Source organism: Beta vulgaris, chromosome 5 (assembly GCF_026745355.1).
Source record: "Beta vulgaris subsp. vulgaris cultivar EL10 chromosome 5, EL10.2, whole genome shotgun sequence".
Lineage (NCBI taxonomy): Eukaryota > Viridiplantae > Streptophyta > Magnoliopsida > Caryophyllales > Amaranthaceae > Beta > Beta vulgaris.
Window position 1 is genome coordinate 308,998 of NC_079206.1, and position 27,083 is coordinate 336,080.

The 27,083-nt window shown below is 38.9% G+C and overlaps 2 protein-coding genes across 10 annotated transcripts; both read left to right on the plus strand.

Annotated features, from left to right (window-relative positions):
* Nucleotides 1-698: 698 nt before the first annotated feature.
* On the plus strand, nt 699-13,526 carry LOC104907834 (glutamate--cysteine ligase, chloroplastic). 9 transcript variants are annotated; one of them, XM_048645281.2, is made up of 16 exons: nt 702-1,025; nt 1,171-1,591; nt 2,122-2,229; nt 4,123-4,215; nt 4,692-4,775; nt 5,761-5,829; nt 5,909-5,979; nt 6,076-6,144; nt 6,851-6,944; nt 7,204-7,293; nt 7,402-7,482; nt 10,214-10,306; nt 11,913-11,993; nt 12,070-12,139; nt 12,452-12,541; nt 13,374-13,526. In XM_048645281.2, the coding sequence occupies exons 2-15, from the start codon at nt 1,199-1,201 to the stop codon at nt 12,538-12,540; spliced, it is 1,485 nt and encodes a 494-aa protein (XP_048501238.1). In that variant the 5' UTR covers nt 702-1,025; nt 1,171-1,198; the 3' UTR covers nt 12,541; nt 13,374-13,526. The 9 variants fall into 9 exon arrangements, 6 of the variants coding, with proteins under 6 accessions (XP_010695138.2, XP_048501238.1, XP_010695136.2 ...); XM_010696834.3 differs by lacking the exon at nt 13,374-13,526 and adding an exon at nt 13,052-13,339 and having other exon boundaries at nt 702-1,048; XM_010696833.3 differs by lacking the exon at nt 13,374-13,526 and adding an exon at nt 13,052-13,339.
* Nucleotides 13,527-19,692: 6,166 nt separating this feature from the next.
* On the plus strand, nt 19,693-22,571 carry LOC104907833 (tubulin beta-3 chain). The gene is made up of 3 exons (XM_010696832.4): nt 19,693-20,479; nt 21,112-21,381; nt 21,684-22,571. Exons 1-3 carry the CDS (start codon nt 20,086-20,088, stop codon nt 22,346-22,348), a joined length of 1,329 nt encoding a protein of 442 aa, XP_010695134.1. The 5' UTR covers nt 19,693-20,085; the 3' UTR covers nt 22,349-22,571.
* The last annotated feature ends 4,512 nt before the right edge of the window (nt 22,572-27,083 follow it).

Here is a 27,083-nt window from a genome sequence, read left to right on the forward strand (position 1 = left end):
TAACTTAAAAACAAAATACAATAAATTAAGGAGAAAGTAAATATATTAATATAGCACCACTGCACCAATGACATCCTTATATAATATAACACTTAATTTTACTGAAATGGGTTGAAATTTAGCAACTTTATTTGCTTTCGGCACCACGATTAGTAAACATGAGTATAGTCAACCACAGATAAAAGAAATACATATTAAAGTTTAAAAGAGTATTATTTTCAACTTTTTTTTGCTTATTCGTACTTGTTTGATTTTATTAGTCTTTATTTGAACTTATTTATAACTGTGTCAAATCTTATTTTTGTTTATATGAACTTATTATAATTTATCAAAATTTAGTTGTTCTTATAAGGACTGAAAATAAGTTGGATGAAAAGAGGCCTAAATACTATCTTAAATTCTAATATATTTAGTTGACATTTGTATTTGTTTGTTGGATAATATTGTTTATAGATGTTTATGTTAAAAATCAATACTCCAAGGGTCTGTTCTCCCCCCAACTTATTTTCAGTTCAGTTCAGTTTAGTTCACTTTAGTTCAGCTCTGGACAATACTTTTACTCTTACATATTACTATTCATTTCAGTTCAATTCAATTCAATTTAATTCAGATATTTTATGCCGAAGAGAACATGTTCCAAGTCTCCAACTCTCCAAGAGTAGTTAAAAACTTGCGAAGGGATGCTAGATAGAAGTAAAGATTTTAACACAGTACTGAGAACATTTATCGTATGCAGTCTACTCCCACAATTTTTTTTTTTGAGGGAAGGGATACGGAAACAATAAAGAGACGAAAAGGAAAAGAAAACATAGAAAAGAAAAGTAGTTTGTAACCTAACTTTCCAAATTCCAATCCGTAGAATTTGCTGCGATTGCAAGAAAATTTCCATCTCTTTCTGCTTAATCCCTAATAAAGATTACAGTTTTCAGATTCCAGTTTGTTTTCTATCTAAAAAGCTGGATTTCAGATATCGTATTTGCAGCATCTACTGAAGTTACTTTTGGAGGAAATTCCAGATATTGAAGGTTTGTGTAGGACTAATTTTACTGTAAGTTTTTAAGATTCAAACTTTGAAATTAGCATAAAATATTAAGAGAGTATAGTTTTATGTACTGCAGTATTGTGGTTTTTGTTGCGAGAAGATAATAGTTTTTGTACTGGTTTTAAAAGTTGTGTAGGGGACAAATCTAAATCAAATATGGCAGTTGTGTTGAAGGCACCTGTGCCATTATCGATGCAATTGCATGGTGAGACAGTCCGATGCAAGGGGACAAATTATTTGTGCTTAGACATTAGTAGAGGAAATCGTTCTCGGGGTTTTCGCTCAATTGTTGCTGCTAGTCCTCCTACAGAAGATTCTGTGGTTGCTGCAGACCCTCTCACTAAAGAGGATCTTGTCAATTATCTTGCATCTGGATGTAAACCTAAACAGAAATGGAGAATAGGCACAGAACATGAGAAGTTCGGTTTCGAAATCGACACTTTACGCCCCATGAAATATGAACAGATTGCTGAGTTGCTCAATGGTATTGCTGAGAGATTTGACTGGGATAAAGTAATGGAGGGTGACTATATCATTGGACTTAAGCAGGTTAACTTTTTCTATGCTTTATGCTCATCATATGTGATTTTCTATATTTTATCATTCTCTCTGTACTAGAAATGCATATAAGGGGTGAGATTGAATTCACATAATTTTATTTATAGATGAAAATGAACTACTGGGAGGTAAAAGGTAGTGACAGATAATATATATGTTACTATGCAGAAAATAGTAATCTTTGAGTTCATTGGCAGTGTCTATAAGAGAAATGAGAATTTGAGCTTTCACATTATTAATGATCCAAATCATGAGGTTGAGGGTTCGCGCGAGCCTTAATCTCTTTGGATCTGAGTATGCATATATAGCCCAACAACCCCCTTCTACTTACTGCAAATCCCCTCTCCAAAATATTGGTCCCTGTCATCGGTGTTCTTGTTTGCTTGTGAAGTTATCCCTATTGATTCACATCCATTTATTTTTGCAAATATGCATCTTCTGTTTTGACCTTGTAGACGTTTTGGATCTTATTGTCTGCTGCCGGTGCCTTTAGTAGATAACATGTATGTTGCCGTTGTCAGGGGAATCAAAACATATCACTGGAACCTGGGGGTCAGTTTGAACTTAGTGGTGCTCCTCTTGAAACATTGCATCAAACTTGTGCGGAAGTTAACTCGCATCTGTACCAGGTTAGTTTAGGGCTGTAGGCAATTATTTTCATTACCTGTTACTGTTGCTTTGAGAGATATCTTTCTTTCATGGTGATTGGGCATTTTACCCTATATCTCATCCCCCTTGTTACTGTTATATGTATATGTTGATCTTTATTCCTGTTCAAGTTTCAACTATCATTCTCAAGACAATGTAATGCTTTCTTTCTTAGTAAATGTATATATTTGTTATCACACTGCCTGTCTTAATTAAAGAAATAATATCTGTTGCTACTGCCAAAAGAGGGGCCTTGATTAGTTGTCTTGGCTACGTAAAGTACAATGTCATGAATCACGATCATTCCTTTAATATGGGGATGAGGTTTCCTGAGATGTTGCAAATTATTTTCTTACCTATCTGATGCAGTAAAGACTTTAAGAGTAATATATAAATGACTAAGTAAATGGAGGATAACTTCTGGATCACTACATGCAGGAAGAACAACTTAAGGATCAGTTTTCGGCTAGATGAATGAGTATATTGGTGTATTACTTTCTTTATTGGCTACATCATTAAGATTTTGATACAATAAGGTGAAGTGTTGGATAGGCTAGCTCGAAGGTGCATGTGAAAATGCTTAACAAGCTGTTCGTTATTGTCCTTTGCATGTGTGTTCTAAAGTTGGTGCCCGTTTAATGCTTAACTGCTGATGAAATGGTTGGGATTTAGAGGGCCTTTTTCTTTCCCGCTTGGGGTAGAGACTTTTAGCAATGCTTTATGAACAATAAGTAATCCTAAAAAACTCTTCCTCTATCACCCAAAGCCTCACCCTCTATATTGAGGGGACAAAAAAAAAAGGAGCGGACAATTTTATATTGAGGAGAGAGACAAAGTAAATGTGAGTAAGGAAGGTTTATTGGACCATTTGTAGGTATAACTCTGCTCGAATTTCACATTTGGCATTGTGGTAGAAGCATTGCTCAGATTTGAGGGGTTATAAGTGATGTGTGTAGACATGGTATGCTTATGCATATAAAGCAAAAGAGGAATTTTTGTGAATTTGCGTCATTGTTCGTGCATATCTGTGCAATCAAGCGAAATGCCTAATATTGACAGGAATTGTTTGTGTCATGTTTGCATGACCATGCAAAATTTTGATGCTGAAATTTGAATGGTCGTGCAAGCCCAAGATGTTGCAATGGTTGGCAGCTTTACGAGTGTTTTGCTTTTGTTGTTTTTTCTTAAATCACGTAAAACTAAGGGTAGTTAGTCATGTTGATATAAAATGGTTAAATCTATTAACATGCATGTTTGGATGTGTCTATGAAGAGACATGAGCCTACATATGTGAAGTGTGTATAAGAAATCACATTATCTTGTTTACTTTTGCAACAAAAGTCCACAGACATCTGTTCTTGAATGTTTCAGAAACTCAAACTCTTAGATTGATTTTGTTGAAAACCCAAAATTAATTGGTCCTTTTTGTATCTCAATAGTGTTATCGAGTATTAGGAAAACGTTCCTGCACATGCCAAAGAATAGTCTGGTCCCATGTTATATTCTTTACTCACATGGCATTCAAAGATTTACCCCAAAATGAAGTTGGTTAAAATAGTTGAGACAGCTCAAATGGAAAATTTGGTAAAGCTTTGGGGCTCGAGGGAAAAAAAATGTATGATTATTCTAGTCCATGTCATGTATTCATGTCGAGAGATTTTGGCAATTGATGAAGATTAATGAATCATGACGGAGTAGCTGCTCTTTTTATTATCTTTTTTTCCCCGTACTTGACTACTTTCTCTATTTAACTTCAGACTTTGTGACAGCAATGAGTGCACTTTAGAGTCTTATGGAACGGCATCTTTGGTATATTAATTGCTCTCATAAATGACTATGTGATCAGATCCTTGATGTTGTCACACGTTTGGCAGGTCAAAGCTGTTGCAGAAGAAATGGGAATTGGATTTTTAGGGATTGGTTTCCAGCCCAAATGGGGACTAAAGGACATCCCTATAATGCCCAAGGTAATCCTCTATTATCTTTCACTATGTAGATCTCATGCAAACTACTTATTGCAATTTTTGTTGTTCAAATTGCAAGTGAGCTAGATGTACTCTCCCTTCATTGTTTCTGTATCTTTCCCTTCCTTTTTTCAGGGTCAAGATATCTTTTACTGATTATCTTTCGTTTTGGATTCAGGAATTCTACCTTCCTACTCTTTTATCTTTGTATTTTTAGTTTCCATTTTAACTTATCTTGATAACTAAATTTAATGATAGTGATATGCTCAGTGCTCACACCTTATGTTATAAAGTATGTTTGAAAGCTTGACCTTGTTCACATTTGGTGATTACAGAAGCTTCCACAATTATTATTGATTTTTAGACTTACTCCACAACTTCGTGGTGCTTGCTAATTGCTGGATGATTCCTATAGATTGTGCTCTCAATTTCTTTTTTCCTGCTTCTGTTTGTGGACTATTGACTGTTTGAACGATCAGGGAAGATATGAGATTATGAGGAACTACATGCCGAAAGTTGGCACACTTGGACTTGATATGATGTTCAGGACTTGTACAGTGCAGGTAATTGCTATTCCGTCCGTTTCTTTTTAATTTACTCACTTTACTATAGAGGAGAACCAAGGAGGAAGTCCAAAAGTGTGAGAGAGAAAATGAAAAGGTGAAGAAAAACTAAAAAGGTGGGTTATTATATTGAAAAGTGGACCATATGGGTGGAAAAAGAGGAGAAAATAGGTGGGACATGTTGCCAAAAATAGAAAAAAGCAACAGTGTGTAGATTAAAGAAAAAGGGATCGGAAAGGAAACTGTGTAGATTAGAGAGAAACAGAGGATGTCTTTTGTGATTGCTGTTTTTGCCCTTGGTTTTGGAATTGTCGTGTACTCCCTCTACTCCTATAGACTCTAGTCCCAAAAAACACTCAAAAAAATGAAAATTTAATGCTCACATTATTACTCCCTCAATGTTTATTATCTCCACTTAACCAACTTGTCACTTAGAAAGACCTATGCCATGACATTTGTCACTTGAAAACATTAATGATATGATACTAGCCAGTTTTGAATACCAATAAATGAATAGAAGGTGGTTTGTACGTGTAACCTTAAAAGAGAAGTACTTATTGAGTAACGGAAAGGAATATGTCCATACATTATCGATAGACAATTTTAGCCATATATCTGACAGCTATCTGCAGAAGTTTTTGCAATCTTTTTTGGGGCAGGAGTGGTTTATGTAATATTCTTTCCGTTCCTACAACATAAAGCATGTTAACCATTACTAATAGTAAGAATTTAGTGAACTTTAGTTAACTCTGCATTGGTGAGAAGAATTGACTTTAAATATTGTATTGATAATAACAAGTAACCTATAATTATACCTTATCATTATAAAGTTGCTTTTAATAATTATGTTGGTTTAATAGAATGCCTTCAGCCTTCTATATTGAATCAATTTTTTTTTGGCCAAAATGTCTTGTATTCGAACAGAGAGTAATTACCTATCATAGTCAACTTACTAAACTGTCTTAGGTGGTTTCTTCCCTTCCAGGTGAACTTGGATTTTAGTTCTGAAGCTGACATGATCAGAAAATTTCGTGCTGCTCTTGCACTTCAACCTGTGAGAAAATCTTGAAACTTTTTATGTGATGTGCACAGATTTCTCATCCCTTTGTCTGACTATCTAATAAATGGAACAGATAGCAACAGCCCTATTTGCAAATTCACCTTTCAAGGAAGGGAAGCCCAATGGTTATCTCAGTATGAGGAGGTGCTTTGGTTGTTCCTCAGATACCAGAGTTGAAGTAGTTGATTCATTTCTTGCTATAGCCTGACATTGACTTTTGTTCCCTTGCTCTTTTACCAGCCATATTTGGTCTGATACGGATAAAAATCGTACTGGGATGCTTCCATTTGTTTTCGACGACTCCTTCGGGTAAATTTTATGGGAACTGACATCCAGTTCTAGATGAACTAATATATTTATACACTTTTCGTAAGAGCATAATAGTGGGATAGTACATGAGTTCCTCAGGACAAGTGAATTTGTTTGTTTTTTCTGTTACAATGAACAACAAGTTCACATCTAGTATTTTGCTTCTAAAGCCAAGACTTAGAGCTCATAAACAAATGAGTTTATCTCTCAGACATGATTAGCACTTGGCTTTTTCTGTGAAGCCATTGTGCAAATATTGCATGCATTTGTGCTGTCGACTTTTGTTGAGTTTCTTCTTTATGTCCCTTCTTTTAGCCTTTGCGAGCTCTAGCTTCAATGTTATTACTATGGCAAACTCATACTACCATTCTGGTGTCCTAATAATTATTCTTCTGATGAGAAATACTAAAGGCAGAGGTAGAGTACAAAGTACTTCATATAATTTGCAACTTCCTGGAGAAAAGCTCTAGTTCCCCAAAAGGAGGAAAAGGGAGAGGATAAATGATCCAATATGGGAAGTCCTAGTAAAATTTCAGTGCTAATTGAAAGATAATTGAGATAATACTAGCCAATAGTTTTTCTGCACTTCTAGATTTTAATTCCGACTGCTTCCGTCATGCATTTCTTCTTTATAAAGGTGTTTTTTCAGTTTTTAGTGCTCTAGTAGATACTAGATAGTATCTAACAATTTTTTTTGTTAATGCAGGTTTGAGCAGTATGTGGATTATGCCCTCGATGTTCCTATGTACTTTGTTTATCGGAACAAAAGTTATGTTGACTGCAGTGGCTTGTCCTTCCGGGTAATCCTCTGCCCTTGCAAGCTTTACTGTATTATCTCTTTAAATAGTTAAGGTCCTACACTATCCTGCCTCGGTGTCTGTCAACATCCCAAAAGATAAAGTTGTTTCTTCTTTTCTTCGGAGGGAGTTAGGGGGTGCAATGCAAAGCAAAGTGAAAGTTTTGGCTGTTCTGATCCCCTTGATGATTAGGGGTTTAATTATTGAGTTCCTTATCTACAGGTCTAACTGAAAATCTGATTTTTTTGATCATATATTATAGGACTTCATTGACGGGAAACTTACAGTCCTCCCTGGTGAGTTCCCGACACTAAATGATTGGGAGAATCATCTTACAACTATATTCCCGGAGGTTTGTCACATGCATTCTGTATATTCGCTTTGTAGCATTTGTTGTCATCCAATAATGTGTATATTATTATGTACATGGATAATTTTACACTTTATTGTCTCGTTTTAGGTCAGGTTGAAGAGATATATGGAGATGAGAGGGGCTGATGGGGGACCATGGAGGAGATTGTGTGCTTTACCTGCATTTTGGGTATGAATATAGTAAAAATTTCTTCGTTCTTAATACAATGACAGCAATTGATGTAGATATCTCTACCAGCACGGTGCGGCTTCTAAAAGTATTGACCTTAACTAAGTAGTAATTACGGTATGTGGGACTGTTTCTGACAGACCTCTACAAAAATCAGATAGACTTTAATGGTAAGTTAATACAACAAAGAAGAGGAATAGTGGGCATAAATTCCACCAACTAAAAGCAGTAACATGAGAAAAAGCAAAGGGTAAAAACGTTTGTGATTTTTTTGTCTGTAGAGGGAAGAAACGAAGCAAAGATCGCTTTACACCTTAATTTGAGAAAACGACCTCCTATTTGGAGACCGGAAAACCGATCGTAAAATGCCAGAATTTCCTAACAAGGGTAAATCTAAATCTCCCTGATCACTGACCTTGCCAATTCTACCTTTTCCCTTCTCCTTTTCTCGTCTAAGCAATCTATTAACATTTTGCATTCTTTATATTAAGGCTAAGTTCTGCTACGGATTAGGTGAACAAGCACAGTAATATAGAAGAACAAGCAAGAAAGGACCCTAAGATGGCAAGTTGTATTGATGATCGCAAGAATTCTCAAATACAACTCTCACCACTCGAGATGTGAGATTCTCCCTCAAGCTGTTTTTTCCTCACTCAATAATTTCGTGCTCACTACCTTTAATCCTGGCTCTATATATAGGCACAGGTACAAATTAGATTCATTCTCCCTTACATCATTCTTCTAGAATTATCCTCTAGATTTTCCCCCTGCCACTACTGACAAAATACCTAACAACCTTTAACTGATCTTTTCCAGTAAATCTTTCCAGTAAAACTTTGATGCCTCTTTTGTCTTCTAGCATAGGTAAAATGAATAGAAGGTGGCTTCCTTGCATTACCCCCCACCGAAACTGCCACCTTGTCCTCTTTAGGTTATGACTAACTCTTTGCCTCTCTCTCACCTTGCCGGCTCCTAGGCCACCATCGCTGACCTCGCCGGCAGCCATATGCAACTCCTCTTCGTGACTCTCCTCTCTCTTCTCTGGTCGACTGAAAATTTTACAGTAGACTTGACCCTTGTTTTGGTTTTAATTCTTTGTTTAGCTAGGCTTGAAGCACGGGAAAGGTAATGTAATGTGACTATGTGAGTATAGTTGTCCAGCACCTTTTTCTTTTTTATAAATATAGTTGTAGCACCTTTTTCTTTTTTATAATTATAGTTGTAGTGCTTGGCTTGCTGTGCACTACTTATTTAATGAAGTCAAGTAGTTAACTAATTACTACTTCTTTTCTTCCTCGTTTTTTTTTACATGAAGTAACCTTATATTTTTTTGTAGTATTCTTGAAAGAAAAAAAACTTATTAGTTAATATTTTTACATGTATGTCATTTAATTTTTTGTACAAAAATTAAATCGAGATTACAAAATACTAGAATATATTAAAATTTAAGATTATATTATTCATTAATTGTGTTATATTTTTTGTTATTTTTCTTTTGCCGAATCCAAGTCGTATCCGTTCTCGAAAATATAATTTTGCCTTTTTCCGTCCCCGTACTCATATCGGTGCTACCTAGGTTTGCGCCTCCTTTCGCCTTGTGCTTTGCGCCTTGGTGCGCCTTGCGCCTTTTAAATGTAACCTACTAGCCTTCGCGAAACCTCTGAATGCCATCTTCCAGCTTTTGTGAGACATAGACACATAGTCTAGGTTGGTTGTTAGTTTCTGTCAAGGTTGACTGATAATTGACCAGCTAGGGAAGATTGTAAATTTCCTATGCCATGCTCCAACAGCTTGATCCTGTGTCCACTAGAAGCTGGAGCCATTTTTCCCCTTCACTTTTCTTCATAGAACCGACTTGCTCGCTGCTATGAATTAGGTAAGCAAGCACAGTGTAATAGAAGAACAAGCAAGAAAGGACCCTAAGATAGCAAGTTGTATCGATGATCACAGGATTTCTCAAATCCAACTCTCACCATTTGAGATGTGAGATGCTCCTTCAAGCTGTGTTTTCCTCACTCAATAATTTCGTGATCACTACCTTTATGCCTGGCTCTATATATAGGCACATGTATAGATTGGATTCATCCCCCTTACATGATTCATCTAGAATTATTCCCACTACTGACATACTCCCTCTGTCTTTTTTTAGTTGTTACATTTTACCATTTAAACATGTCTTTTTTTAGTTGCTACATTTGCCAAATATTTTTACTTTTAGTATGTGGTACCCACATATTATTCACCTTTATATCCTTATTTTTGTCTTCATCACTCAAAAGACTAACTACTTTATGCTTTAGTGCTCTACTTTTCAATGGTCCCCACATGTTTTCTTGGTTTGTGTGTTTAAGTAAATGTAGCAACTAAAAAAAGATGGAGGGAGTAATACCTAACAACCTTTAACCGAATCTTTCCAGTAAAATTACTAAGGAGCCTTTGACTGCCTCTTTTGTCTTATAGCATAGGTTAAACGGATAGGAGGTGGATTCCTTGCAAGTTGCTGGTTAAATTTAGGTTCGGAGTTACATGTTTCGGCTGTATGTTCATATACCTCATTATACAAATGTGCATGATTGGTAATAAAGGATGGTTAGGGGCATCCAGTAGAAGGTTTTCTTGTATCAAGTCCTTGATGGAGACAATGCCATCTTCCTAATCAAGACTTTCATTATAAATTTGTGAGATTGTTTGAGATAGCAGCTGTCGTGATATGTAACATCTATAATTTCAGGTGGGTTTATTATACGATGAGGACTCCTTGCAAAGTGTCTTAGACATGACATTTGATTGGACCGTAGAAGAAAGGGAGATGCTGAGAAATAAGGTACCACCTTCATCTATTACGTAACATGCCAATATATGTTTTAAAAAAGTTCAATTGTTTAATCCCGAACTGCTGTCCACCCCCACCCCCACCCATGTCTCCCCCCATTTTCCTTTTATCTGGTGGGGATGGGGTTTTGAATTTTCTGAGGCAGCGTGTAAAAACTAAAAAGCTTGATCATGTATTTAGTCCTTGTATGGGGTATACTTGATTGAGTTCATGCTGAGAAGATGCTATTTTCCCATAAAAATGTATAATCTGCTTCATTGAAAATTGTATGTGGAGTTCGGTTTCCATCCTATGATCCCTTACTTCCTTAGGGGCAAGGAACAATCTCCCTGGATATTGTTTGCTATGACACCGTCTTAAAGGTCTCTCAGTCACTTGTATCATCTGATTATGCTCATATATAGCTTCAAATTCCTTGAGGGAAGGGTGAAAAGAACCCCCGTCGGGGAGTGAAATAGAACATGAAACCGTAAGCTCTCAAGCAGTGGGAGAGGTGTGCCTCTGACCGCGCGCCTGTTGTGAGTCATACAATATGACTCCATTCTTCTTGCTCTTAAAGTTGGATGCTCATGGAATAGGCGAATGCCATGTTTAGTATGATTAGCTTGTAAACCACTATGAGGCCGTGTTGCATATGCAATTAAGGCTACTTATCATCTATCACAGATGCTTCAGACCTTCACTGGTGCATATTTAAAGGCCCTTTTAGTTACAATGTTAGTCTTGGTCCAGCAAACCTCCTCGTCATGCGAGAATGAAGGGGATTTCCTCTTCCCAGTTCTGGTTCTTCTGTTGAGTTTGAAGTAGTCATACTAAAATAGACAAGGTCATCCCGTCAAAAAAAGAAAGAAGAAAATAAAAAGACAAGCTCCGCCATCACCAATTAACTGAATATCTTTTACGTTTTGAGCTTACGGGATACTTATGACCAATCTGTTTTCCTTTGCGCCTCACAGTACTGTTTAGAGTTCAACTTATGTTGCATATCTTGTTTACTGTAATCTGTACTGCTGGTCATCTTGACACCTCTAAGTTCTAGACTGTTGCCTTTCAATCAAAAACCTGATCCTTATTTTATATGTTACCTTGTGGATCAAATTAACCTACTTGTGGTCTGGTGCACATCGTAAATTTTTCTCTTGAAATTTCATATTCCAGACTGTTTGCTTGTTTCCAGTTGGCAAAAGTAGTGAAACCTAAAGCTACTGGTTAGTGCAGTCTATTTTATTAATGGTCCTCATTGACATCTTCTCTATACCACAATATCATTTACTTTTCTAAATTCACCAAGATTGCCTCTCAGGAATCCTGTAGACCTTTCTAAGACAATCAGGATGACGTTTAAGTCACTTAACCCTATTCCAGTCAATGAGAATCGTAGTTTATTACCCATGTTGTTTATCCTCAACACCTCACTCATAATTTTACTTGAAATTTGTGGTAATATGGTTGAAATTCTGGGGAAGAAATACACAAAGTTTCGCTGCCTTCTACCGAGGAACTTATTTTGATTGTATGTTTGGTGAATCGAGTGCAATAAGTTGCTTCTACATAATGATTTTTTATTGAGGTGGAATATCCCGAGTTTACTGATTAGGTACCAAAACTTGGTCTCAAGACTCCATTTCGGGATGGCTATGTGAAACATATAGCAGAGGAGGTTCTGAAATTGGCAAAGGTAAGCTGCCTCCTTTGATTTGGCATGATTTTAACTGCTGCAAATATTTAATTAACTTTTTCGAACTTCTCCTCAGGATGGTTTAGAAAGAAGGGGCTTTAAGGAGATTGGGTTCTTAAATGAAGTGGCTGAAGTGGTCAGAACAGGTATTTGATTTGGGAAAGTAAATTAATCTAAAGTGTCTCTTCAGCCACTGCAATGCGAAAATAAAAGTCCAAGCAATGGCACCTCTAGAGTACTCCCTTCGTTCCTTTTTTATGTTCCTAGTTGGAATCTTTTTTAGGACTAAAAAAAAGCCAAACTAGGAGCATCAAAAGGGAATGGAGGGAGTAGTATGATTTTGGTACTAACTGAATGACCTTTTTGGTCAATCATTTTAGAAAGCTCAAGTATATGGGCATACTGAAAATTAACAATCCTGATCCTTGTTGGGTCTCATTAATTGATTAATATTGCAGGTGTGACCCCAGCTGAGAGACTATTGGAGATGTACCATGGAAAGTGGGGCCAAAATGTGGATCCTGTATTCGAAGAGCTGCTCTATTAAGGTAGCCTTTGTGGATAGTTTCGGTGTTTGTCTGGGACACTTGAGTCTCAAGTCAATGTTATAGAGTTCTGTAGTTATTACTAGAGTTGTCACACCACACAATGGAGAATGGGAAATCTGCCCTTTGACATACCATGTTATAACAAGCAGATTTTTCCATCCTCCATTGTTTGGTATAACAATGGAGAATGGCATCCTTTCACTTAGTAATAACTATTTTCTGCCCTTAAGAAAACTAATTACAACCTTTGACATACCAAACAATGGAGTATGGGAAGTCTGCTTTTCCAGGGATGTGTTTTCCTTCCAACCAAATACTCTTCAAGGGTTTTGATCACTTTCCTCCCCCCCCCTGATGTGATCTAATAACATGAAAAGTTTTTGCTGAATTGAAGCTGTTTATCTTCTAGATTTCTAGTGCTTTTTCTTTCTTTCTTTGTTTCCACTAAAAGTAAAGCTTTGTATCATGTTTACTGTAGTGCTGAACGATTCTGTATGTCTTTGAACATAGGAGAACATTGGATTTCATGGGCAAACTAAACATAACCATAGTGTGTACTCTTATGCTGATTGGAGCGGATGTGAAATTTTCAACTGCTAAAGAGAAACTTGAGGCAGATTCAGAGACATAGATCTCCAATAAATGAATTGTCTGAGGTGCCAAATATTTGTTCTTGTAATGTTGACCCGCCTATCCTTAACCATGACTGACCTGCATTACTGACTTGCTGGTGATATTACTATGAAACTATTGATTGTCAATCAGTTTCTTTTTGAGGTTATATAATCTGTTTTGTAATGCTGGCTTTGCTTATCCTCCATTCTATTTCTAGGTATGCCCGTTTTTACGGTAAACAGTAATGAGTGTGCTTGTTTTTCTTCTCCGTTCCTGCCTGTTAAGTTCACAAATGGAGTGTATTGTTTCTGATTAATGCTGTTGAGACTTAAAGATCAAAATGAGCTTAGATGGGTGCCTACATTGTACATACATACACATGAAGTATTAACTGTTACTATTTCTGTTAACTATTAATATCTTTGTAATCACTAATTTAAAACTATAAAAAGTTGAGGTATTGAAAATATATCGAGTGATATCGATTATCATTGCACTAGAAGTTGTTTTGGGGAAGAGGGTGTTGACGTGTTGTGCTTGTTTCCATTTTTCATTAGAGAGACCTACTGTCTAGTACCTACGCATGACCTGATCAATGTGCCGGTTAATGTCGATAGATTATTTTACAATGTCTATTTTCGCCGAAAAAGAGAGCAGATTGATTATGTCATATGTGGGCTGAATTCGATAATGACATAGTTAACATACATGCACAACTGTTCCCCTGGTGCAAGTGGCGGATCTTGGGCTGAAAAATCGACAGGAACAAGTTTCAAATATCCTACTTTTAGATTAAAAGTTGAATTTTGTATTCATTGTGCTACAAGATTTCACATACTTCCTCCGTTTCAAAATAGATGGGACATTGTGATTAAAACGGACTCCTAGGCAAAATTTCATAAGTATGTTTAGGTAGTATAATTAATTCTAGTGGTCCCATGTGAAAAGGAGGGAGAAACCTCTCCCCCAAACCTGCCCACCGGAAACCACCCTCCCTACCTGCCCACCGGAAAACCACCCTCCCCCAAACTCGCCCACCGGCCATCCACCACAACACCTCCACCACCGGTCACCACCATCACTACCGAAAAACTTAAAAACAACCACCACCCGAAAAACTCAAAAACAACCACCACCACTCAAAAACAACCACCACCACCCGAAAAACTCAAAAACAACCTCCTCCAACATCACTTTCTCTCTCCTCTTTTCCTCTTCTTCTTCTAACAACAACAACAACAACAACAATGGCGAAAAACAATACCCTTTCTCATCTTACTTTACCGAAAACAAATCCGAGTTAAAACAACAACAATCGCCGAATTTCAACAACGTTTTCACTCCACAAGGTTCTTCTACTCCCTCGAAACTCGGGTCATTAGATAAAATCCGGAAGAATTTATCGGAGTTTCGCCGTCGATCGTTGGTTTCTACGCCGGAATCTCCTCCTACTTTTCAGCGAAATGTCGGAAACCCTAACCCTAACATTGTCGGGCAGAATCTGTTGAGAATTTGCCGGCGAATGTGTTTGGGAGGGAGATGAAGAGAAGGAGGGGAAGAAAGGGAAAGAAGGCGGTGGCAAGGTCGAGGTGGTAGTGGTGGCGTTGGGTCGCATCTGGTGTCGAGTTGGTGGTAGTGTCGGGTTAGTAGTGACGGTGGTGGTCTCAGAGAGGAGAGAGAAGGGTGGTGGCTAAGAGAGAGGGGTGGGTTGAGTTGAGGAGAGAGAGAGATGGGTGGTGGCTAAGAGAAAGGGGTGGGTTGAGTTGAGGAGAGAGAGATGGGTGGTGGCTATGAGAAAGGGGTGGGTGGGTCATAAAAAATGGTGGGAATTGTTAGTTTTAGGTTAGGATTAATCAGATTATTAGAGGTAGATTAATGTACATAACACAAGTTAGTAAGGGTAAAATGGTAAAATTGTAAGGCAAAAGTTACTAAATAAGGAAAAAAATAACAATGTATCATCTATTTTGAAACACCCCAAAATAGACAATGTCCCATCTATTTTGAAACGGAGGAAGTATATATTTGATACAGTATATGATATCTATCATATCTAATATGCCGAAAACATTAATCCGAGGCCGAGCATCTACTCGCAACTAAGATCTTCCCCTGCCTAGTGCTGTGTAAGATTATTAACGAGCTCATTTAGGTATGGCCTATGAGTAGCTCTACTTTGATGTGGGATGCGCGATGTGAGAATAAAATATTAAGAATATCATTCTCGGTAGTGTTTTGTGTTAAATTCAAGCCTTTGTGATCAAGATATCATATGTATATAAATAAAAAAATATAGATGATTAAATGGTTAAAATTTAACATAATTTTCCTTTCAAACAAAATAACAGATTATTATTAGGAAACTCTGTGAGAAGTACCTTATTAAATGCATGATTGCAAGAAAATACCTAAAAAGAGAAGAGGTATAGAACTTACCTTGTAAATTGGTTTTAGGCAAAAAGGCACTATTTTTTTTTATCATTTTTAATTTCAACTACACATGGTTGTATAAAAACTGACTGAAGAGAACGATAGGCAAGTGTATACATTCCCGAAGAAGAAAGAGCAAAAAAAACAAAAGAAAATTGCTTTGGTTCTTTTTTTTTAAAATAGTGAATTTCAAAAATAGGAAATTTGGGTTGTTGGGAAAGATTAAAATACTAGGTTAAGGAAAACAAAAAAGTGCAAAACAAATACCACGTGCAAGTTACATGTGGATCAACGTTGGAAAACATAGTCAACCTACCAAAATTTGGCCACTGGTACGTTTTTGCCTCGATAATTTATACTAAGGTGGTTTTGTGCCTTATTTTTTAGGATTTTTTAACTGCAATAATACAAACTTTTGCCCATTTTCTCACAATAATACAAAATTTTGATTATTTTCTAATAATACAAACTTTACATCAAAATTCCTTCCATAGGCCAAGTTGACTTGTAACCTGTAAAATAGGTAAAAAACAAATTACAAAATGATCTTTCTCCTTTCTCCCTCCCCCCCCAATCCCACACCCACCTGAACCACCTTCCCTTGTTACCTCTTACAACTAGTTAACAACTTGTATTGCCCTACTGGAGAAATTTTGATCAAGAGTTTGTATTATTAAAAAATAATCAAAAGTTTGTATTATTGCAAGACAACGGGCAAAAATTTGTACTATTCTTGTTAAAAACAACTTTTACGACCGTTTCAAAGTCATTTCGTGGCTCCACGACAAAATAATAAATGGGTCGTTTGGTGGCATTCTGGGGAAACTTAGATGGTGCGAAACACTCGGGATGCATTATAAGTCATGCCGCACCCCATAAGAAGTTTTTGGGTGAAAAATATGATCGGGCCTGGAGGAGCCCTAAAATTGTAAAATTGAAGGCTATAAGTCACACTTTTAGACGTCTCCGAGACCCGTGCACCGAATGTCGTGGAATGCATGGAGGGGACATTGGATGGTATATTAAGGGACTTCCATGACTTTGAACGGGTATTAGAGCAATATTTACGACTGTTTCGGGCCATTCCGTGGCTGCACTACAAAATCTTAAATGGCTGGTTTGATGGTAGTATGGGGAAATTCAGATGGTACGAAACATCCGAGATGCATTACAAGTCGTGCCGCACCCCATACGAAGGTTTTTTGGGTGAAAAATATGACCGGGACCGAACGAGTCCTAAAACATCAAAATTGAAGGCTATAAGTCACGCTTTTAGACGTCCACAATACTCGAGCACCGAATGTCGTGGGATGCCTCGATGGGACATAGGATGGTATATTAAGGACTCCTAATACTTTGAACGGGCAAAGAAATGCTTTTACGACTGTTTCAATGCCATTCCGGGGCCGCACGACAAAATAATAAATGGGTAGTTTGGTTGCATTATGTGGCAATTCAGATGATGCGAAACACTTGGATGCATTATAAGTCGTGCCGCACCCCATATGAAGATTTTTGGCGAAAAATACGAACGGGGCCGGAGGACCCCTTAAACGGTCAAAATTGAAGGCAATAAGTCACGCTTTTAGACGTCCACGATACCCGTGCACCAAATGTCGTGGGATGACTCGAGGGGACATGAGATGGTATAATAAGGATTCCCATGGCTTTGAAAGGACATAAGAACAACCTTTACTATCGTTTCGGGGTCATTCCGTGGCTGCACGACAAAATCATAAATGGGTCGTTTGGTGGGATTCTGGGGCAATTCAAATGGTGGGAAACATTCGAAATGCACTATAAGTCATGCCGCACCCGATAGGAAGGTTTTGGGTGAAAAATATAACAGGGTCCGGAGGAGCCCTAAAACGGTCAAAATTGAAGGCTATAAGTCACGATTTTAGACATCCTAGGGACCCGTGCACCGAATTTCGTGGAATGCTTGGAGGCGACATTGATTGGTATATTAAGGACTTCCATGACTTTGAACGAGCATAAGAACAACTTTTATGACCATTTTGGGGTCATTCCGTGGCTGCACTACAAAATCATAAATGGTTGGTTTGATGGCATGTTGGGGCAATTCACATGGTATGAAGCTCACGAGATGCATTATAAGTCGTTCCACACCCCATAGGTAGTTTTGGGTGAAAAATATGATCGGAACCGAAAGAGTCCTAAAACAGTAAAAAATGAAGCCTATAAGTCACGCTTTTGGACGTCCACGATACCCGTGCACCGAATGTCTTGGGATGCCTCAATGGGAAATAGGATGGTATATTAAAGACTTCCAATGCTTTGAACGGGTATACATACAACTTTTACGACTGTTTCAGGGTCATTTGGGGGCCGCACGACAAAATAATAAATGGGTAGTTTAGTTGCATTACAGGGCAATTCAGATGAAGCGAGACACCCGGAATGCATTATAAGTCGTGCCGCACCCCATAGGAAGGTTTTCGACGAAAAATACGAACGGACCCGAAGCACCCCTTAAACGATCAAAATTGAAGGCAATAAGTCACGATTTTAGTCGTCCACGATACCCGTGCACCGAATGTTGTGGGATTCCTCAATGAGACATGGAATGGTATATTAAGGACTCCCAATGCTTTGAACGGGTGTAAGAACAACTTTAACAACAGTTTCGGGGTCATCCGTGGCTGCACGACAAAATCATAAATTGGTCGTTTGGTGGCATTCTAGGATAATTTAGATGATGCAAAACACTCGAGATTCATTATAAGTCATGTCACACGCTATAGGAAGGTTTTGGGTGAAAAATATGACCGGGCCTGGAGAGCCCTAAAACGGTTAAATTGAAGGCTATAAGTCACGCTTTTAAACGTCCCCGGGACTCGTGCACTAAATGCCGTGGGATTCCTGGAGGAGACATTGGATGGTATATTAAGGAGTTCCATGACTTTGAACGGGTCTAAAAATAATTTTTACGACCGTTTCAGGGTCATTTCGTGGCTGCACTACAAAATCATAAATGGGTGGTTTGATGGTAATCTGGGGCAATTCAGATGGTATGAAGCACCCGAGATGCTTTATAAGTCATGTCGCACCCCATAGGAAGGTTTTGGATGAAAAATATGTCCGTGCCCGGAGAACTCCTAAAACAGTCAAAATTGAAGGCTATAAGTCATGCTTTTAGACGTCCACGATACCCATGCATCGAATTTCGTGGGATGCCTCGAGAGGACATGAGATGGTATATTAAGGACTCCCACGACTTTCATCCGGCATAACAACAACTTTTACTACTGTTTGGAGGTCATTCCGTGGCTTTACGACAAAATAATAAAATGGTCGTTTGGTGGCATTTTGGGGCAATTCAGATGGTGCGAAACACTCGGGATGCGTTATATGTCGTGCCATACCCTATTGGAAGGTTTTTGGGAAAAAATATGAACGGACCCGGAAGACCCCTGAAACCGTAAAAAATGAAGACAATAAGTCATGCTTTTAGACGTTCACGATACTCGTGCACCGAATGTCGTGGGATGTCTCAAGGGGACATGGAATGGTATAATAAGGACTTCCATGGCTTTGAAAGGGCATAAGACCAACTTTTACGATCGTTTCGGGGTCGTTCTGTGGCTGCACGACAAAATCATAAATGGATCGTTTGGTGGTATTTTGGGGTAATTCAGATGGTGCGAAACACCCAGGATGCATTATAAGTCATGCCGCACCCCATAGGAAGGTTTTTGGTAAAAAAATATGACTAGGCTCGGAGGAGCTCTAAAACGGTCAAAATTGAAGACTATAAGTCATGCTAGCAAAAGTCTGAATTATTAGTCAAACTGGAGGAATTTTGATTAAAAGTTTGTATTATTAAAAAATAATCAAAAATTTGTATTATTTTAAAAGAACGGACAAAAATTTGTATTATTCTTGTTAAAAAAATCCTTTTTTTCTCTTTATTATCGATTTATTATAATACTTCATTGCTTTCTGTGTTAGAAGCATATGAAAGTAGTTTTAAGCACTCAACGAAAGATTATATCTCTCAAAACTTCACTATCTCCTTATTCCTAAATCCTAATTACCATTAAATAAATTTATGTTTGCCTATAATGTAAATGGCGTTGAGAGAAGGGAAGAAATAAATCATATCCCTCAATTAAGGAAATATAAGAAGCTATATTTAAGGAGGAACGTGAAATTAAGTATAGAGTTTCCGTTGCATGTTACAAAATATAGATGGAAAATAAATATAGAATATCCGTTGTTAACAAAGACAGATACAAACAGAGCCAGAAAGATCGGACACCAAGTCTCTTGTAAGTTCTAACATGTCCACATGAAAATAATTGACAGAAGACAGACAGATATAGTACATATCTTTGTCATTGTTTCTCTTTCTCATTTCCATCCTATAATTGCATTGCATTGCATATTTGCATTTGCTCTTGTTCAAATACCAATAAATTTAAACCAAATAAATCCCCCTCTTCACCACCTCTTCCTTTAATAACCAAAAAAACATCATGAGAGAAATCCTCCATATCCAAGCAGGGCAATGTGGTAACCAGATTGGTGCCCAATTTTGGGAGGTGGTTTGCAACGAGCACGGTATCGACACGAGCGGCCAATATGTCGGGGATTCTCCTCTCCAACTCGAACGATCCGATGTTTACTACAATGAGGTGAGAGGTGGAAGGTATGTTCCGAGGGCGGTCATGATAGACCTTGAGCCTGGCACCATGGATTCTCTTAAATCTAGCCCTTATGGTCAGATTTTTAGGCCTGATAATTTTGTGTTTGCACAAAATGGTGCTGGGAATAACTGGGCTAAGGGACATTATACTGAAGGTGCTGAATTGATTGATTCTGTTCTTGATGTTGTTCGTAAAGAAGCTGAAAATTCTGATTCCTTGCAAGGTAATTAAGTCTCATCATAACTCCAAACTTCTTTTATAAATTTTCATTTCATATTCTATCTTTGATATGATCAGATTGATCACTAACATATCATGGCTCCTGGCTCGTAACATGATTCATATAATGATTGATCAATATAATATAACAAGATCTGAGAAAGTATATACATATATATATATATTTGTACATTTTACATGCTTTGATACGATGCAAAAATTAAACCTTCATGATCAAGAATCGAGCATTGACTTTGTCATAGAAATCCATATATTTCTAAAATGATGGTTATCTCAAAGTTTTTTTTTTGGTGAAAAAAAGAATCGCATATAACATGATGTAGACCTGGCTCGGTTGATCACAGCACAACTCCGAGAATTAGTAATATTGATCTACATTTCAGAAGAAATCTTCAATATACTCGAATGTGACCTGACTCATGCTGATCCAACCGAATGAGACCTATGACTAGTATTATTGCAAAGAATTCTAGATCCACAACTACAAAATGACACCCAAAAATTGCATCATTGAGAAAGCAATCATACAAAAATAATTCCTTGTCCATGTTTACTGTTTAGTCTAATGAAACAGCTCTATCTCTTGATTCTCCTGAAATATGAAACTTTTGGTAGGATTCCAACTATGCCATTCCTTGGGAGGAGGAACCGGATCAGGGATGGGAACACTGCTAATATCAAAGATAAAAGAGGAGTATCCTGATCGTATGCTCATGACGTTTTCCGTGTTTCCGTCTCCAAAGGTGTCAGACACGGTGGTGGAGCCCTACAACGCCACGCTCTCTGTACACCAGCTGGTGGAGAATGCTGACGAATGCATGGTGCTTGACAATGAAGCCCTCTATGATATTTGCTTCCGCACTCTCAAGCTCACCAACCCTCGCTGTATGTTACTTTCACTACATTTGTTTCTGCTCGACTTTTGCTTTTACCAGTTATAGATGCACACTCTCTTCACCTGAATTTTACTGAATTCAAATTTATTTTTACTGATCAAAACTCGAATCATTTGTTAAATGAAGTTCTGATAAAAACTGCCGTATAAATTATTTGAAGTTAAAGAGAGTAAGACCGGCCTTATTCTTTTATCTCCACTAAACTCAATATTTTTGTCCCACAAACTGACAAAATGTACATCACTTACATTTGCATCTGCCAAATTTGATATCATCTTTGTGAACATGCAGTCGGCGACCTAAACCACCTTATCTCAGCAACAATGAGCGGCATTACATGCTGCCTTCGGTTCCCTGGTCAGCTGAACTCCGACCTTAGAAAGCTAGCCGTGAACCTGATACCCTTCCCTCGGCTCCACTTCTTCATGGTTGGGTTTGCACCCTTGACCTCCATCAACTCACAGCAGTATCGTGCCCTGTCCATCCCAGAGCTCACCCAACAAATGTGGGACTCTAAGAACATGATGTGTGCTGCAGACCCTCGTCATGGACGTTACCTCACTGCTTCAGCAATGTTTCGAGGGAAGATGAGCACCAAGGAGGTTGACCAGCAAATGACAAATGTTCAGAGCAAGAATTCATCCTACTTTGTAGAGTGGATCCCTAACAACGTGAAGTCAAGTGTGTGTGACATCCCTCCAACCGGTCTTTCTATGTCTTCGACTTTCATAGGGAACTCGACTTCCATTCAAGAGATGTTTAGAAGGGTGTCGGAGCAGTTTACAGTTATGTTTAGGAGGAAGGCTTTCTTGCATTGGTACACTGGAGAAGGTATGGATGAGATGGAGTTCACTGAGGCTGAGAGTAATATGAATGATCTGGTGTCTGAGTATCAACAGTATCAGGAAGCTGGAGTGGAGTATGAGGAGGAATATGATCAAGAAGAGGATGTTTAAGTTAGCTCCATTCAAAATTATGAGGGGGAAATGGATAGAGTTTAATCTCTTTCAAGTTTTAATAGCAAAAGGTGGGTAAGAGGGGGGGATTCTTTTCTGTACAAGGAACTTGTTTGATTTATTTTTCTTTTGTTTGGGCGTAACTAAATTAATACAAGATATACTGAATTTATTATAACCTACAAAAACATGTTCATCAATCATTATTCAAGACATGGTACCTATATGTCCAAATTTCTAAAAAATTAAGAATTTTCACATGCATAATGAGCATCTGAACGATAAATCTTTACATCAATGGTGGTCATGCTTAAGATGTGCCACAATTTTTGCCATACAACATGATTATCTATCTTCCCTATGTTTTGGCGCTCAAATAATGGTTTGATATTGTAAGTAGCTCATCTTTGCATCAACCATATGCATTAACAACAATCCCGATTAAATTATAAGTAATTCTTATAAATAAGTCCATATATACTAAGAAATACTCCTATTTTATGCTAGGTTGTCACCTACTCACCCATATTGCATACAAAGATTGGTATCACTGAATTATATAAGGCTCAAGTTCACTATACCAATCATAAGCAAGCATTGAACATATTAGACACACACGATCTCTCTTCAACCAGAACAGAGCTCGGCACCTGAACCAAAATTTTCAGAATTAATACACCACGCAAATGCATCAGATCTAACATGAAAGCCCGACTTTAGTCACGCTTTTGGACGTCCCCGGCGCCCGTGCACTGACATGGGATGCATCATGGGGACATGGTAGGATATATTAAGGACGCCCAAGTCTTTGAACGGGCACAAGAACGACTTTTACGACGGTTTCGAGGCCATTAGCTGGCTGCACCTTGAAAAATAAATCAGTCGTTTGGTTGCATTCTAGGGCAATCCAGATGGTGCTAAGTACCATTGATGCATTATAAGTCGTGCCGCACCCCATATGAATGTTTTCTGTGAAAAAATATGACCAGGCCCAGAGTGGCCCTAAAACGGTCGAAATTGAAAACTACAAGTCAAGCATTTGAAAGTAATTGGGACCCTTGCACAGAATGTCGTGGGATGCCTCGAGGGAACATGAGATGATAGATTTAGGACTTCCACGACTTTGAGCAGGTATAGAACAACTTTCACGATCATTTCGGGGCCATTCTGTGGTTGCACGACAAAAAATAAATAGGTCGTTTGGTGGCATTTTTTGGGCAATTCCGATGGTGCAAAGCACCTAGGATGCATTATAAGTCGTGCCGCACCCCATAGGAAGGTTTTCGGCGAAAATTATGACCGGGCCCGGCAGAGCCCTAAAACGGTCCAAATTGAAGGCTATAAGTCACGCTTTTGGACGTCCACGAGACCCGTGCACCGAATGTCTTGAGAAGCTTCGAGGGGACATGGGGTGCCATATTAAGGACTCCCACGACTTTGAACGAGAATAAGAACTTTTACGACCGTTTCGGGGTCATTTATTGGCTGCACGACAAAATAATATATGGGTCGTTTGGTGGTATTCTTGGGCAATTCAGATGGTGTTATGCAAATCACCCAGGATGCTTTATAAGTCGTGCCGCACCCCATAGGAAGGTTTTCGGCGAAAATTATGACTGGGTCTAGAGGAGCACTTAAACGGTCAAAATTGAAGGCTATAAGTCACGCTTTTAGACGTCCACGGGACCTGTGCACCGAATTTCTTGAGAGGATTCTAGAGGACATAGGATGTCATATTAAGGAGTCCCATCACTTTGAACAGGAATAAGAAGCACTTTTACGACCGTTTTGGGGTTATTTCCTGCTTGACCGACAGAATAATAAATGGGTCGTTTGGTTGTATTTTGGGGCAATTCAGAGGGTGCGAAGCACCCGAGATGCATTATAAGTCGTTCCGACCCCATAGGAAGGTTTTCGCTGAAAAATATGACCTGGCTTGACGGAGCCCTAAAACGGTCAAAACTGAAGGCTAAGTCACGCTTTTAGACGACCACAAGACCCGTGCACCGAATGTCTTGAGAGGCTTCGAGGGGACATGGGTGACATATTAAGGACCCCCAAGACTTTGAACGGGAATAATAAGAACTTTTACGACGTTTCGGGGTTATTTCGTGCTTGCACGACAAAATAATAAATGGGTCGTTTGGTGGTATTTTGGGCAATTCAGATGGCGCGAAGCACCCAGGATGCATTATAAGTCGTGCCGCACCCCATAGGAAGGTTTTCGTTGATAATTATGACCGGGCCTGGCGGAGCCCTAACACGGTCAAAATTGAAGGCTATAAATCACACTTTTAGACGTCCACGGGACCCGTCCACAGAATGTCTTGAGAGGCTTCGAGGGGACATGGGGTGACATATTAAGGACTCCCACGACTTTGAACGGGAATAATAACAACTTTTACGATTATTTCGGGGTTATTTAGTGACTGCACGACAAAGTAATAAATGGGTCGTTTGGTGGTATTTTGGGGTAATTCAGATGGTACGAAGCCACACAGGATGCATTATAATTCGTGCCGCACCCCATAGGTAGGTTTTCGACGACAAATATGACGGGGCCGGGAAGACCCCTTAAACGGTCAAACTTGAAGGCTAAGTCACGCTTTTATACGTCCGCGGGACCCGTGCACCGAATGTCTTGAGAGGCTTCAAGTGCATACGGGATGGCAAACTAAAAACTCCCACCACTTTGAACGGGGATAAGAAGAACTTTTACGACCGTTTCGAGGTTTTTTCGTGCTTGCATGACAAAATAATAAATGGGTCGTTTGCTTGTATTTTGAGGCAATTCAGATGGGTGAATCACCCGGGATGCATTATAAGTCGTTCCCCATCCCATAGGAGGTTTTCGGCGAAAATTATGACCGTGCCAGGCGGAGCCCTAAAATGGTCAAAATTGAAGGCTATAAGTCACGCTTTTAGTCGGCCACGGGACCGTGCACCGTCAAGCATTTGAAAGTAATTGGGACCCTTGCACAGAATGTCGTGGGATGCCTCGAGGGAACATGAGATGATAGATTTAGGACTTCCACGACTTTGAGCAGGTATAGAACAACTTTCACGATCGTTTCGGGGCCATTCTGTGGTTGCACGACAAAATAATTAATAGGTCGTTTGGTGGTATTTTGGGGCAATTCAGATGGTGCGAAGCACCCGAGATTAATTATAAGTCGTGCCGCACCCCATAGGAAGGTTTTCGGCGAAAATTATGACCGGGCCCGGCAGAGCCTTAAAACGGTCAAAATTGGAGGCTATAAGTCACGATTTTAGACGTCCACGGGACCCGTGCACCGAATGTGTTGAGAGGCTACGAGAGGACATGAGATGGCATATTAAGTACTCCCACGACTTTGAAATGGAATAAGAACAAATTTTACAACCATTTCGGGGTTATTTAGTGTCTGCACGACAAAATAATAAATGGGTCGTTTGGTGGTATTTTGGGGCAATTCAGATGGTGCGAATCACCCGGGATGCTTTATAAGTCGTGCCGCACCCTATAGGAAGTTTTTGGGTGAAAAATATTATCGTGCCCGGAATAGGTCTAAAATGGTCAAAACTGAAGGCTATAAGTCACGCTTTTAGACGTTCCCGGGACCCGTGCACCAAATTTCGTGGGATGTATCGAGGGGACATGAGATGGTATATTTAGGACTCTCATGGCTTTGAACGGGCATAAAAATAACTTTTACGACCGTTTTGGGGTCATTCTTTGGGTGCACGACAAAATCATAAATGGGTCGTTTGATGGCATTTTGGGTAATGTAGATGGTGTGAAGCACCTGGAAAGCATTATAAGTCGTGCCGCACCGCATAGGAAGGTTTTCGGCGAAAAATGTGATCAGGCTTGGAGGAACCTTAAAATAGTCGATATTGAAGGCTATAAGTCGTGCTTTTGGACGTCACCGGGGCCCGTGCACCGAATGTCGTGGGATGCTTGTACGGACATGGAAGGGTATATGAAGGGCTATCACGGCTTTGAAACGACATATTAACGACTTTTACGACAATTTTGGTGATATTCCGTAGCTGCACCACAAAATCATAAATAGGTCATTTGTTGGCATCCGAAGAAATGCAGATGGTGTGAAGCACCCGAGATTCATTTTAAGTCGTATCACTCCCCATAAGAAGGTTTTGGGCAAAAAATATGACTGAGTCTGAAGGTGCCTTCAAACGATTGAAATCGAAGGCTCTAAATCACGGTTTTGGACGTCCCCATGGTCCATGCACCGTATATGGCTGGATGCCTCATGAGGACGTGGATAATAAATTAAGGACTCCGAGGGCTTTGAACGAGCAGAAGAACGACTATTACGATCGGTTCTGGATCATTTGGTGGTTGCACCACAAAATCATAAATGAGTTGTTTAGTAGCATTCTAGGGAAATGTAGATGGTGCGAATCACCCGGGATGTATTATAAGATGTGTCGGACCATATAGGAAGGTTGTCTGTTAAAAATATAACCGGGCCTGGAGGAGCATAAAACGGTCGAAATTGAAAGTTATAAGTCACACTTTTGAACGTCCCAGGGGCCCATGTATCGAATGCGCTGCAATGCCTTGTGAGGACATGAGAAGGTATATTAAGGAATCCCACGATTTTAAATGGACATAAGAACGACCTTTACGACCGTTTCGGGAACATTCCGTGGTAGCACCACAAAATCATAAATGGGTCGTTTGGTAGTGTTATGGGGCAATGCAGAGGGGATGCATAAGAAGTCGTAC